The following is a 12,265-nucleotide window of genomic DNA, read 5'->3' as shown; positions in this document are numbered from 1 at the left end:
CTACTATTTTTGAACATCGAAAAATTAAAAAAATCAGTTAATCTTGATCTATATCTTGAAAACGGTGCACTTCATCAAGAAAACTGAAGTCAAAACAAAATTTTGAATACAATTTCTATTTTTTCCAGAAGACACATTTTTTTACATTTTTGTATGGACAGCTGCCAAAATTTTGTGGAGCCTTGTATCGGTGAACCAATGACACCATATTCTTTGGTAAGGGAATTCCTTAAGGATCCCACAAAGTTTGAATCCAATTAAAAAATATAAATGAAATCTTTTTCCGGTTCTGGTGGAGAATAACTCCTATGCAATAAAATTCTTTAAAAACTCCGTGATTGGCTAAAATTAAGGTTCCACCGGAGAACTTGGAACCAGTCCAAAATTGGCCAGATTGGTCCAAAATTATCTTGAATGTTATAAATTAACTATAACTTGCAGTATGAAAAAATTGAAACAGATTATCATTCAACCGGGCTGTAAAAAGTAACCTGGTGGCTTTTGAAATAACTTAGGGTAAATGCCTTTATTTTTGACTTATCAAAAAGGCAGAAATATTTTGACATCTGTCCGCAACTTCTACTTGTTGATTTTTTTTAAATCCGGCCACAGGGAGCCGAGATACCACTGCACAGTGGTCCAGATCGCAAAATTAAGTGGAAAATGGTGAAGTTTTGGAGCATTGGCCTCTTCAGAAGAGTTGTTGCAAATGGAAAGGGGCAACTCTTGGTTTGTTTGAAAATTAGGATGGTTCACAGTTACGGTGATTTTAAAAATCTAGCTTTTTAGGAATATTTTTGGGATTTTGCTGTTTTGTTGTTGGTTTGCCAATCCAAGCAACTTTTTCGAAGACACCAGCATTTTATCTCACAATCTACGCCATCAACGACCAAATTTAGAGTTAGCATCTGGGAAAATCACATCACTTTTAGAGCTCTCAAAACCAAATAGTTTTATTTCAATTCAGTTTGGAATAAGGGTAAAAAGCTAAAGACATTTTAAGGTAAAAAAGATGTAAATTCAAAACCAAAATATCTCGAAAATGCGCTGGGCAATTTTTAAGCGCTGAAAAAATCTTAGGGGTATTTTTCTTTGAACTCTAGGTTTCTTCATTTGAAAACGTCTAATTTTCAAAGGAAAAGTATAGTGAAGCACCCTTATGAAATTAGAAAAATGTCAAACTAAATGGTTATCCATGAAATTTCCCTGCTGAATCTGATTCTGCCTTCAGAATTGAGCCTAAGTGTCAAACTACAAAGTTTTGGTCATGTTTTGGGTTAATTTTTAATTTTTATTTTATTATTCTTCAGACTTTTGTTTACACTTTGCCATTGGCCATTGTTTTGCTAGAACTTTCGCATTTCGTAGGGTGGTCCCATACACGCTTCCCTTGAAAATCGGACATTTTCAAATGAAGATATCTCGAGTTTAAAGAAAATACCCGTGAGATTTTTATTAGCGTTTGAAGTGCTAGATCTCCTTTTTTGAATGAAACCTGGAGCTTAAAATTTGGCCAGCGTTTAATTAATGACATTAATGTTTTAAATACACATCTTTTGTACCTTTAAATGGCTGTAACTATTGACCCTTAAGTCCAAACTTGTCAAAAAATGTTTGTTTTTAAGAGCTCTAAAAGTGCCCTCTAAACTTAATTTGCATTGGCTCAGTGTTGAATAAAATACCTTCACCCAAAATTCAGAGTCGTTAGAATCGTTCGCTCAAATTTATTGAGGGCTCAAAACCAAAATCGAGAGAATAAAACTACCAGTCACAACATCATAACAAATGTGTTCATTCGTTAATTGAAATAATAAATCTTCAACAAGTGTCATACATCGACATCTCTCCACTCCTTAGTCACCAGGCTGTTGTGACCGAGGCAGTTAAGTCATGGGTTAGTCTGTCAAAGGTCTCAGGTACGGTTCCCGTAGTCAACACTTTTGGTTTTTTGTTTTGACGAATTAAATATTTTTGCAAATGAACCTCGAGAGAATAATTCTCTCGGCCATTTCGAGCTGTGTGCTCTGTGTCCGTGAATGGTACCACTATTCTCTAGGCTCGAGGCAATTATTCTCTTTGACGAGCGTTGCCCAGTTTTGGGTGTTTAAAAAGTTATTTTATACTTCACAGAAAAAGTATTTGCCACCTAATGTTTTATGAAATCAGACTTTCAATAAAATTAAATATTCTGCCAAAATACGACCTTTTAAAGTTTAAAAACACGGGACCGTGGTGTAGGGGTAAGCGTGGTTGCCTCTCACCCAGTCGGCCTGGGTTCGATCCCAGACGGTCCCGGTGGCATTTTTCGAGACAAGATTTGTCTGATCACGCCTTCCGTCGGACGGGAAGTAAATGTTGGCCCCGGACTAACCTAAAAAGGTTAGGTCGTTAGCTCAATCCAGGAGTAGGAGTCGTCTCCCTGGGTCCTGTCTCGGTGGAGTCGCCGGTAGGCAGTTGGACTAACAATGCAAAAGTCGTCAGTTTGAATCCCGGGGTGGATGGAAGCTTAGGTGTAAAAAGAGGTTTGCAATTGCCTCAACAATCAAGCCTTCGAACACCTAGTTTTGAGTAGGAATCTCGCAATCGAGAACGCCTAGGCAATGCTGTAGAGCGAATAATTTGATTTTTTTTAAAGTTTAAAAAATTCAAACTTTTTTTTTGTTAGTACATACATGCAGAAAAATATTTTATGGTTGTATTATGATGCAACAAAACATGTGTGTGTGTGTGTGTGGTCCAATCCAATACCCGCTAACCGGTAGCGAAATTATGGGAAAGTATAATTTGTATCAGGCTGTGTACATGCCGCATGCTGATACAACTTATCTCAGTCCCGGGTATTAGGTGGTGATAGCCCTCGCGCTGCTTCCAACGACCCATTTCAGAATGACAGAGCTCCTTGCGGTCCAATTCCGAGGTCGCTGGGCATTGTTCGGCCCCGCCTAAACATAGAAGCAAGCATCTGAAGGAAACTCGATCTATATTTAGACTTCCAATCCCCTCAGGCAAATCAGGGACCAGCGCGTATTTAATAATATGAGAAGAAGAGATAACAAGTTTCAACACTACGGATCAATTCAATGCTTGAGTGTAAACCTTCTGATGGCCGACTGCTTAGCGTCCCAGACCACCACCAATCCAAAGGTGTAGGTTCGAATCCCACCTGATTCATTTTAGTTTTTATTCATATACAAATTCCTGATTCCAGATTTCAAAGGTACCGACCGGGATTTGATCTCGAACCTTCTGCTTGGGAGACAGAAGCCGTAACCATTAAGCCACGGAGCCGGTTGAAAGGACGTGGTTCACTGTATGGCTTTTTGCGAGATGAGAGCAGAGGACAACAATCATCATCTCAACGTTTCCACTTTACCCGGGCTAACGACCGGCAGTTCCAGTTCACGATGATTTCCCTTTATATGTTAAAAACCACTTATGATTTTGGCACATATTCCGTTTGTCAGCGTTTCCTGTCATTACTGGCGGGAAAAATCTACGTGGAATCAGCTGTGCAGACCTCATGTATGACAGGAATGCAGGTTGAGCGACTCCCACGCCCTTATGATGCAACAAAACATTTTGTCGAAAATATTATTATATTATTACAAGCCTTACCCGGCAAACTTGTGGGTCTCGTGGCGCAGGGGTAGCGGCTTCGGCTGCCGATCCCGATGATGCTATGAGACGCGGGTTCGATTCCCGCCTTATCCACTGAGCTTCTATCGGATGGTGAAGTAAAACGTCGGTCCCGGTTTCTCCTGTCTCGTCAGAGGCGCTGGAGCAGAAATCCCACGTTAGAGGAAGGCCATGCCCCGGGGGGCGTAGTGCCAATAGTTTCGTTTTTTACCCGGCAAACTTCGTTCTGCCCTTGTTTGGTTTCCTGATGTTTCTTGCTTGTTTGCTCATTCAGCCTCCTGTGATCAAAATTTGATTTTACGCAGCTTTTTCCATACAATATGCAGATTTTCCGGAATCGGTTCCAGAGTGGCCAAACTTGTCACTTTTTGGCTTAAGAACCTTCCTTGAACTTATACGAACCCAACGCAATAAAGAGCGCCTCGATCCGACGTTCCGTGTTCAACTGATTCTCGTTCGAACAAAACCATCGAAATTTTTTATATATTATTATTATATTATTTCCAAAATAATCAACGAAATTGTGGGTTGCATAAAACCTTATATCTTCCCATTTCAAAAAAAAAAAATAATAATAAAAAAATATTGTTACGAAAATCTAGCTTTGTTTTGCAAATCAACCAAATATTTTTGCGATTCAAATGTGCCTTATTTTTCTTAAACATGGTATAATTAAGATAAATGTGGTTATTTGGTGATGCTGGTACTTTTAAGAAAAATGTGTTCAATATTTTCAACTTTTTTCATAATTCACATCCACCGCGTCCAGACACTTTCCCATCCAGCAGTCACTTTTGGGGGTGGCCGAGAAAATTATGTCCGAGCTATAAAATTATCGTTTATTATCATAAATTATGAAATTTGGCCCGCGTGATGGCACCGCTGCTGGCTGGCTGCTGGTGTCGCTGAAGCAAAACTTTTTGACCAGTTGTCAGATTTGGTCCGATTTGGGGATTTTATTTCAGTTCCACGAAACGACCGACGGAGCGAGGGGAGGGGACTTGGAAAGTTTATTTTTTTCAATTGTGTCCTTTTGAGGGTGGTGGAAGGGGGTTTGGAGGAAAAAGTTGACGGTCATAATTTTCACCACTGCGGTTGTTGGGTGAGGTTAGAGGTGGAGGTGGGAAGGTTCGTCGGTTACTGTCGTGATCAATTAAAGTTTTGCAGAGCAGCATGAACGAACAATGATGTAGGTTGCAAGAGTTTGACACTTTTGAAAACCGACCATTAATATTGACGGAGCTGACGGACAAAGTGGGAGGAAGTGGGAGTGTTTGAAAGGGGTAGTCTGTGATAAAAACCGCTGGCAAAACTTTGCTAATTTTAATGTCAATCATGGTATAATTACTTGAAGAAACTTCTTTGCTTCTTAATGTGCAATTCGTCAAACTTTATGATGACATCAAATAGGATGAGTTTTATGGCATCGTATCAAACTTAAATGTGTCGAATGAAAAATGAAGAATATATCTGATGAAGTATGATGAATGAAAACTTTAAAGTGCAAATGAAAATGCAGCAAAATACATAGATAGACAGAAGTCGCTCAATGGTGGTAGAACAAGGGTACAGAATTATTTACCGATTCATACTCCGGAGTTGCCGTGAACTAATCACGAGTAAGGAAGCATCCATTAGTTTATGATAGTGTTAGTTCACATAGGGACACAGGAATTACAACCAATCAAGGTTAGGGCAGTTGTTTCGAGAGCAACAATGAAAGATTAGAAATGAAAAGGGAAATGTTGTGATTATTTAGGATAAAAAAAAAACAATTAAAATTTATGAAAAAATACAATTTTAAAATTACATTTAATGAAGTTAAACACATTTACGTTACGATTATGTTATGCCCAGTCCAATTAAAGGTTGTTTTTGGTTGTATTATAATAAAAACAATTAAAATATTCAGCATTGCTAAAACCAATACCAAAAAATAATAAAATGCAATCAATTTTGCTTCCCTGCAACGTTCTTCATGGGAGAGCCCCCCAGCCCCAGTAATGAAGAGACGTTTTAAATTATAAATATTGGATTATTATTCCTGGGCCCGAAATGAAACATAAATTTCAATGACAGCGTTTGTGTCATAAATTTTGCATTCTCTCTCCCGGACACGGTCCAGGTCCAGGGCCGTTACTTTGCTTCTGGGTCTTGTCTTTTTTTATTATTGGGGGAAAGGAGCAGGGTGGGGGATACTTAATTCATTTTTTTTTTGCTGTGTGGATGGGAGGCTAGGTGGCCCCCCAATTTGGACGGCCCCCTTCCGGATTGTGGGGAATGGTTTTTGTGGCCGGAAGAAATTTTCGGGAAGGAAATAAATTTTATTTTATTCCGAAGGCCCGGAAGCGCACATTCACAAGTGGGGTAGGTGTTATTCGATATTGTTTGGGGTAGGTGGGGGTGAAGTGGTAATAAAAGATTTATCTCGTGAGACTGTTGAGAAAGTGGGTACTAAAGTAGGCAAAAAAAGGGGGAGGGAGAAAGGGAGGCCAACTTACGGAAGGTCCTTCGACGGGCTGTGGGATATTGTTGATCAGGTTGGACGCCTGCAGATCTGGCCGTGGTGGTGGCATCACGGTGGTCGTTGGTGGGGCCGGGGTGGCGATCGGGACCAGCGTGCCCAGCTGTTGAGGGGGAGAAGAAATTTATGATTATTTTGTATCACATTGGTGAGGGTAGGGAAGCGATCAATTTTGGGGCAGGTGGTAATTTTTTGAAGGCTAGAAAAAATTGGCTATTGAATCTAATAGTACAGTGATGTAGACAATTAAGATGTAGCCTTTTTTTTTACAGAATTGAGTGTGAACAAATATTGTACCATCAATCAATGTTCAATGTTTATATCAGGGGTGCTCATCCTACGGCCCGCGGCCCGGATACGACCCGTGAAGCAATTTCATCTGGCCCGCGAAGGTTTCTGAAAAAGGTTTAATGGCTGGCCCTTCAGACTTTTCATGAGTTTTATTTTATTAATGCAATGAAACTGATAAACAATGTTGTTTATTTTACCTGTCTCAAGTTTTCAAGAATATTGTTTAAAAGTTTCTTATTTTACATTCCCATTTTTTTGCCATTCAAAATTTATTTAGAGCCTAAAAATGAATATATTTCAAATTTCTAGCTAATTTTTCGAAATCAGTATCTTATAATGATATGAACATGATAACAGAAACGACGCTGTTAAAAAAATTAAAATATTTTAGAATTCATGAAAAATAAATCCCTTGGGCGGTTACATACATGAGCAATTCTCCACCAAACTCGGAAAAGGATTTTTTCAAGAAATCTCTTGATTGATTCGACAAAGTTATAGGTTTTGATGAGGACTGTTCAGAAAAAAATAGGTACACGGATTTTTTTTTTAAATTTTTATAAAACTTTTTCTTTTTACAAAAATACAATTTCACAAAATCCGTATTTTTTTATTTTTGAAAATTGTAGTGTCTCCCCCCCCCCTTCAATATTGGCCTGAAAATTAGGGAGCAAAACAAATATTTTTTCAAAAAACTTCTTAATTTCAATTCGAATTCAAGTGCAATCAGCTGAAATCAATTTAAAATGCATTCCCCTGCGTTTAGAATCATTTTTAGCATGTTTGGGTTTGTTTTAAAAATCTTTAGAATTTTTCAAAATTGTCGATGTTTATTAACGCAAAAGGTGTGTTTTCGCTAAAAAAAATTTTTTCGACTAATCTTACACTTTTTGAAATCTTATGATTGCAAAACAACTGTACTAGTTTAAAATGTATTTTAAAACACTTTTTCCATGCGAATGTTGAAACTATGGCTTGTTATTTCAATATTCATATTTATATTTATTTTTACGCCCCCCCCCCTCGACCCCGAAACAAAACATATCACAAAATGCATTATACATCATTACTTGGGCTAGTGATTTTTTGCGATTTCACGGAAGCCACGTTATCCATGAAATTTGCCCCTGGCCGTGAAATTTAGGAATAACCATGAAATGCAGCGAAATTTAAAATATTCAATTGATAAATCGCTACTCGGTGCATTTCAGCATTTTTTTATAATTCAAACATTTTAAAAGGTTTTTCACAAGCATTTTAAAAGCAATTTACAATGAAAAACGCATTTCATATCACATTTACAACTATTTTTTGAACATTTTGTTCATTAGAATATTCAACAAAATGCAGATAGTTTCTTCATTCCACAAAATAAAAAAAATAAAAAAAAACATTAACCAAAACATTTTTAAAACGCAAAAAAACTTTTTTATTTTTTTATGTTTGTATTATTTATTTTAATACATCAACGATATTAAACAACGATAAACAAATTGCATTTAAATATTTTAAATATAAAACTATGTGTTTTAATTCAATTGATTAGTAAAGTAATACAAATTGAAATAATATTTGTTAACCAATATATATTAACCTGCTTTTGATGAAGTTTTGCTTGAACCTTATTAATATACTAAAATTTTCCTATTTTTTTTAGGGAATGCAAAAAACTCTTCATTGCACTTATTTTAATGATGTTAACATTGAGTGTGTCCCTTTCACACCTATCGTCAATGTTCATTGGAGTAAGCGGATACTCTCAATGTTTACATTTGTTTGTAGGACCTAGAATCTAGAATTTATTATTCGACTATTTTAAGTTTGTTGAGATTCTATAAAATTATTTGCTTAAATACCTCCAAAACGAAGCACGTTTTGAACCTCAAATTTGAACCTCATATTTATCAAAACTAGAATCATTAAAATAAGTGACGTAGAGATTTTTGCATTCCCTTATTTCAGCAATAGAAAATTTTTAGTAATTTAATAAAGTTCAAGGAAAACTTCATTAAAAGCAGTTTTTACATTTATTGATAATTCAAGAAAAAAATATAATTAGTAATGCTAACTTTTAAGACGCTTTTCTATTATTATTTTTTCTAAAAGAATACATTTTTACGTTTATTTTTAGCAATTTTTAGAGTACCGTGTAATTGCCGTGAAATTTCAATATTTTGTAATTGGCATGCCGCGTAATTTCCATTTTTTTTGCCGTGAAAAATCACTAACCCTGATCACCCTAACACTGATTACAGTTGCTGCTATATGATATATGAATTTATGAAAAAAAAACAAGGTTTGTCGTTTTTTTTTTATTTCCCAAAATTAATAATTTTCCCAAAATTTATAATTTTCTTAAAAAGCTTCAAGGGCCCTATTTGATTAAAAAATCTATAATAAGCGTTATGAAATGTCGTCAGCTGTGTGCTATCTTGTGACATAGACCATTTTGGTTGAAAATGAGTTAATGATGACGTTTTGCTATACTTAACAAACACTACAAGATGCTTTAACCCGATTTTGGGAACTCGCTTCCGTTTCCCGGATATCGCAATACACACTTGTGACATAGACCATTTTATCATCAAAATGATCGTGCACACTTGTGACACGTCATACATGTTGTTGGAAAATGTGGAAAATTTGTCTTGTTTTTCCAAAATTTATGTACACACACACACTTTCTAAAGGCAATGCAATCTTTTGTTTTTGAAAATATACTGATTAAGTCGGTTAAACCATTGATTTAAGGTTATTTTAGTTTGTATGGGAATTCTGTGCACACTTGTGACACGTAGTACAATTTTACTTTCGAAACACACTTGTGACACGTGCTTTTCAGATTTTTGTTTACATAATTTACTGTATCTTTTAACTGGTGTAACCAAATTAGTTGAAACTTGGAGCGTTTGTTGAGCGATAGTATACAAACCGATTGCTTCAAAAAGTTTGGCTCTACCATTCATAGTTTTGAAAATATTTATCATCGAACTTTAAAAATCGATTTTCTCGAAAAGTACTAAATGGTCGTTGTCACAAGATAGCACACAGCTGACGATGTATTCTAAATAATTTAAACAAAATAATTTTAATTTTAGGAAGTAGTTTTGTTTAACCCTCTGTTTCTAGGGGAATTTTTGAAGACCAACTGAAATAAAATTAGCATTGGCTTAATCGGACTGTTGGTTGCTGAGATACGGATTCTGATGTTTTTTTTTGAAAAATGATTTTTTTTTTCAGTTGCATTTACATATTAAAATAAACATTATGGTAATATTACATCTGGGAATGTTGACAGATTTTTTGTAAGAAAGAAAATTGCTAATAAAAATGTGTTAATTTGCATATTTTATGTGTTATTGCCCTGTCTTCAAAAAATAATTTGAGGTAACATATATATATAAAAAAAAAGAAAAATTCAACTGTCAAATTTTAAACACTCTGAAATATTTTTAACTGTGTAATTTGGCCTCATTTTTCATTGACGATATATCTGAAACTAATGGTACGAATTTCAATTTAAAAGACACATTCTCCGGCAATGTACACCTTAGGATGAAATTTTGAAAAGCGTGTTTGAGCTATCTGGATATTTTTCCTCGATTCTAGACTACTTGAAGCTTCAAAAATAATGGTTTTCATTAATTGATCATTTGAATATCATTATGTACAAGTTGGTTAAGTTATTCATCAATTCGTGATAAAATCATCGTTTTAAAACATTCAAAAAAAAACTCCTGGTTTCCAGCGAAATAAAATCCAAAAATCATTCTTTTGATTGCATTTTGTAGGTTTTTAGATGTACTAAACGGAAATGTCATGGATTTGCACTTTATCTTAAGTTAAGTATTTTTTCAAACTAGTGTAAGTTTACCATTTTATTGCGTTGCAACGTCACGAAAAAGGGACAGTTGTTTATGCCAACAGAAAACTAAACATTCAATCATTTTGATATTTTGGATGCTCTTTGTACTTGGAAAGAGCTTTCAAATGCAACCTAGAGCGACTAAATTGGTTGTCTAGATCCAAAGTTACAACAGGTTTAAGTTTGCGTTGCAACGTCACGAAATTTTAAATCAAATTGGTCACATGGAAAAAAAGGTGTATGCGTAGTTGGTTTTGAAGATAAAAGGATACTAAATATTATATATTTTTTATATAATGTTTCCGAGCATATTTACAGAAGAATTGTACATGGGTCATTCACAAATTCCGTTACTTAAGTTTGTATGCAACTCGAAAAAAGTAGGTATTTTATGAAACTTGTTGAACAAATCAAAATAGACCGATGTTCACCAGGGGTAAAAATTCTAAAACTTTCTTAAAAGTAATCACGTGGTTACTGGATGGCCCCTTTATGATAAACTGATTAACGTGAGGGTTCATTCTAACACAAAGCAACGATTTTTTTTATCTCACACCCTTATTGAGGCCAAATTACAGTGAAATTCACTAAACAATAAAAATCACGTTATTCTATTGTTTTTTTTTACAAACTTTTGTCACTTTGTTGTTGGACGAACCCTTACCTAAATAAGTTGTATGCATCGTTTAGTTGTTCGCAATTAAAAATGTTATGTTGCGCAGGTAAACAGTTTTATTATTTCCTCAAATTTTATTTAAAAAGCACAAAAGTCATCAAAATAAGTTACGTTGTTTGCAGATCACCCCTTAGAATCCATCAACAAACGATATGGGCACTTTATTTATAAATTTCAGCTCTCCTGAAAACATGAAGGTCCTCCTCCCTTCTAAAACTTCCACGTGTTTTGTAAATTGCTCAAAACCATTAAAATATTAAGGGAGCGTTCTTGTATTACGTAACAAAACATTTATATTTTTAGACCCCCTCCACCCCCTGGTAATACATTTCCGATACATTTTTTTTTGTATACATTTTGGACCCCCCCCCCTTGATATTACCCCGTTACGTAATGCATGGACGTCCCATTATATGGATAGAGGAGGGGAGAGTGGGGGAGGTGTGTCCTTCGTGATAATGGAATACAGTCATGCCTCGGTTTTGCACGCCTCGGTTTTGCACTGCCCCGGTTTTGCACCGTTCAGCTGCCTCGGTTAAGCACGGCCCAGTGCTTAACTGAAGCACAGAGCTTATGGGATTTTGGCTATATGGGAGACATTGGCTATAATTCTATGAATAATCATGCAAACATCACTAAATTATAGTGTTTTGGAATCGGGGTGATGTCAGTTATCCATTAAAATTATTATTTCATGAAAATTTTCACAAAAAAAAAGTATTTTTCCTGTATTTCGAAAATGCATTTGTTTTCTCTAAAAAAATCCAAAAATATATTGTTATTGCAATATGGGTATCAAATGATCAGGTTTTCTTCATACATTTTGGATTTAATAACAACATTTTTAGAAAATACTCAAAATTTTCACAAAACTACGTTTTTTCGAAAAAAAAATACTCAAAATTTCAATTTTTACAATATGGGTATCAAACGATCGAGATTTTTCCATGCATTTCGAATGTAATAACAACATTTTTAGAAAATACTCAAAATTTTCACAAAACTACGTATTTTCGAAAAAAAATACTCAAAATTTCCGTTTTTGCTATGTGGGTATCAAACGATTGAGATTTTTTCGTACATTTCGAATGTAATAACAACATTTTTAGAAAATACTCAAATTTTCACAAAACTACGTATTTTTGAAAAAATACTCAAAATTTCCGTTTTTACAATGTGAGTATCAAACGATCGGGATTTTTTCATACATTTTGAATGCAATAAAAAACATTTTTGAAAATACTCAAAATTTTCACAAAACTACGTATTTTCG

At 35.1% G+C, this 12,265-nt stretch overlaps 1 protein-coding gene across 14 annotated transcripts in view; it reads right to left on the bottom strand.

Moving 5' to 3' along the window:
- The window catches only part of LOC120414208 (collagen alpha-1(XVIII) chain), a 622,129-nt gene that overhangs the window by 45,487 nt on the left and 564,377 nt on the right, over window positions 1-12,265 (bottom strand). For 10 of the 14 annotated variants that reach the window (XM_052710469.1, XM_052710470.1, XM_052710474.1 and 7 more), the window contains 2 exons: window positions 6,138-6,263; window positions 5,219-5,245 (listed from right to left, as the gene is read on the bottom strand). In XM_052710469.1, the coding sequence (XP_052566429.1) occupies window positions 5,219-5,245; window positions 6,138-6,263 (153 nt within the window). The remainder of the gene's footprint in view (window positions 1-5,218; window positions 5,246-6,137; window positions 6,264-12,265) is intronic. The other 4 variants (XM_052710472.1, XM_039575299.2, XM_039575303.2 and 1 more) reach the window with 1 other exon arrangement.

Source organism: Culex pipiens, chromosome 3 (assembly GCF_016801865.2).
Source record: "Culex pipiens pallens isolate TS chromosome 3, TS_CPP_V2, whole genome shotgun sequence".
In the NCBI taxonomy this organism is placed as follows: Eukaryota; Metazoa; Arthropoda; class Insecta; order Diptera; family Culicidae; genus Culex; species Culex pipiens.
This window is presented reverse-complemented; position numbering and strand designations above follow the sequence as displayed.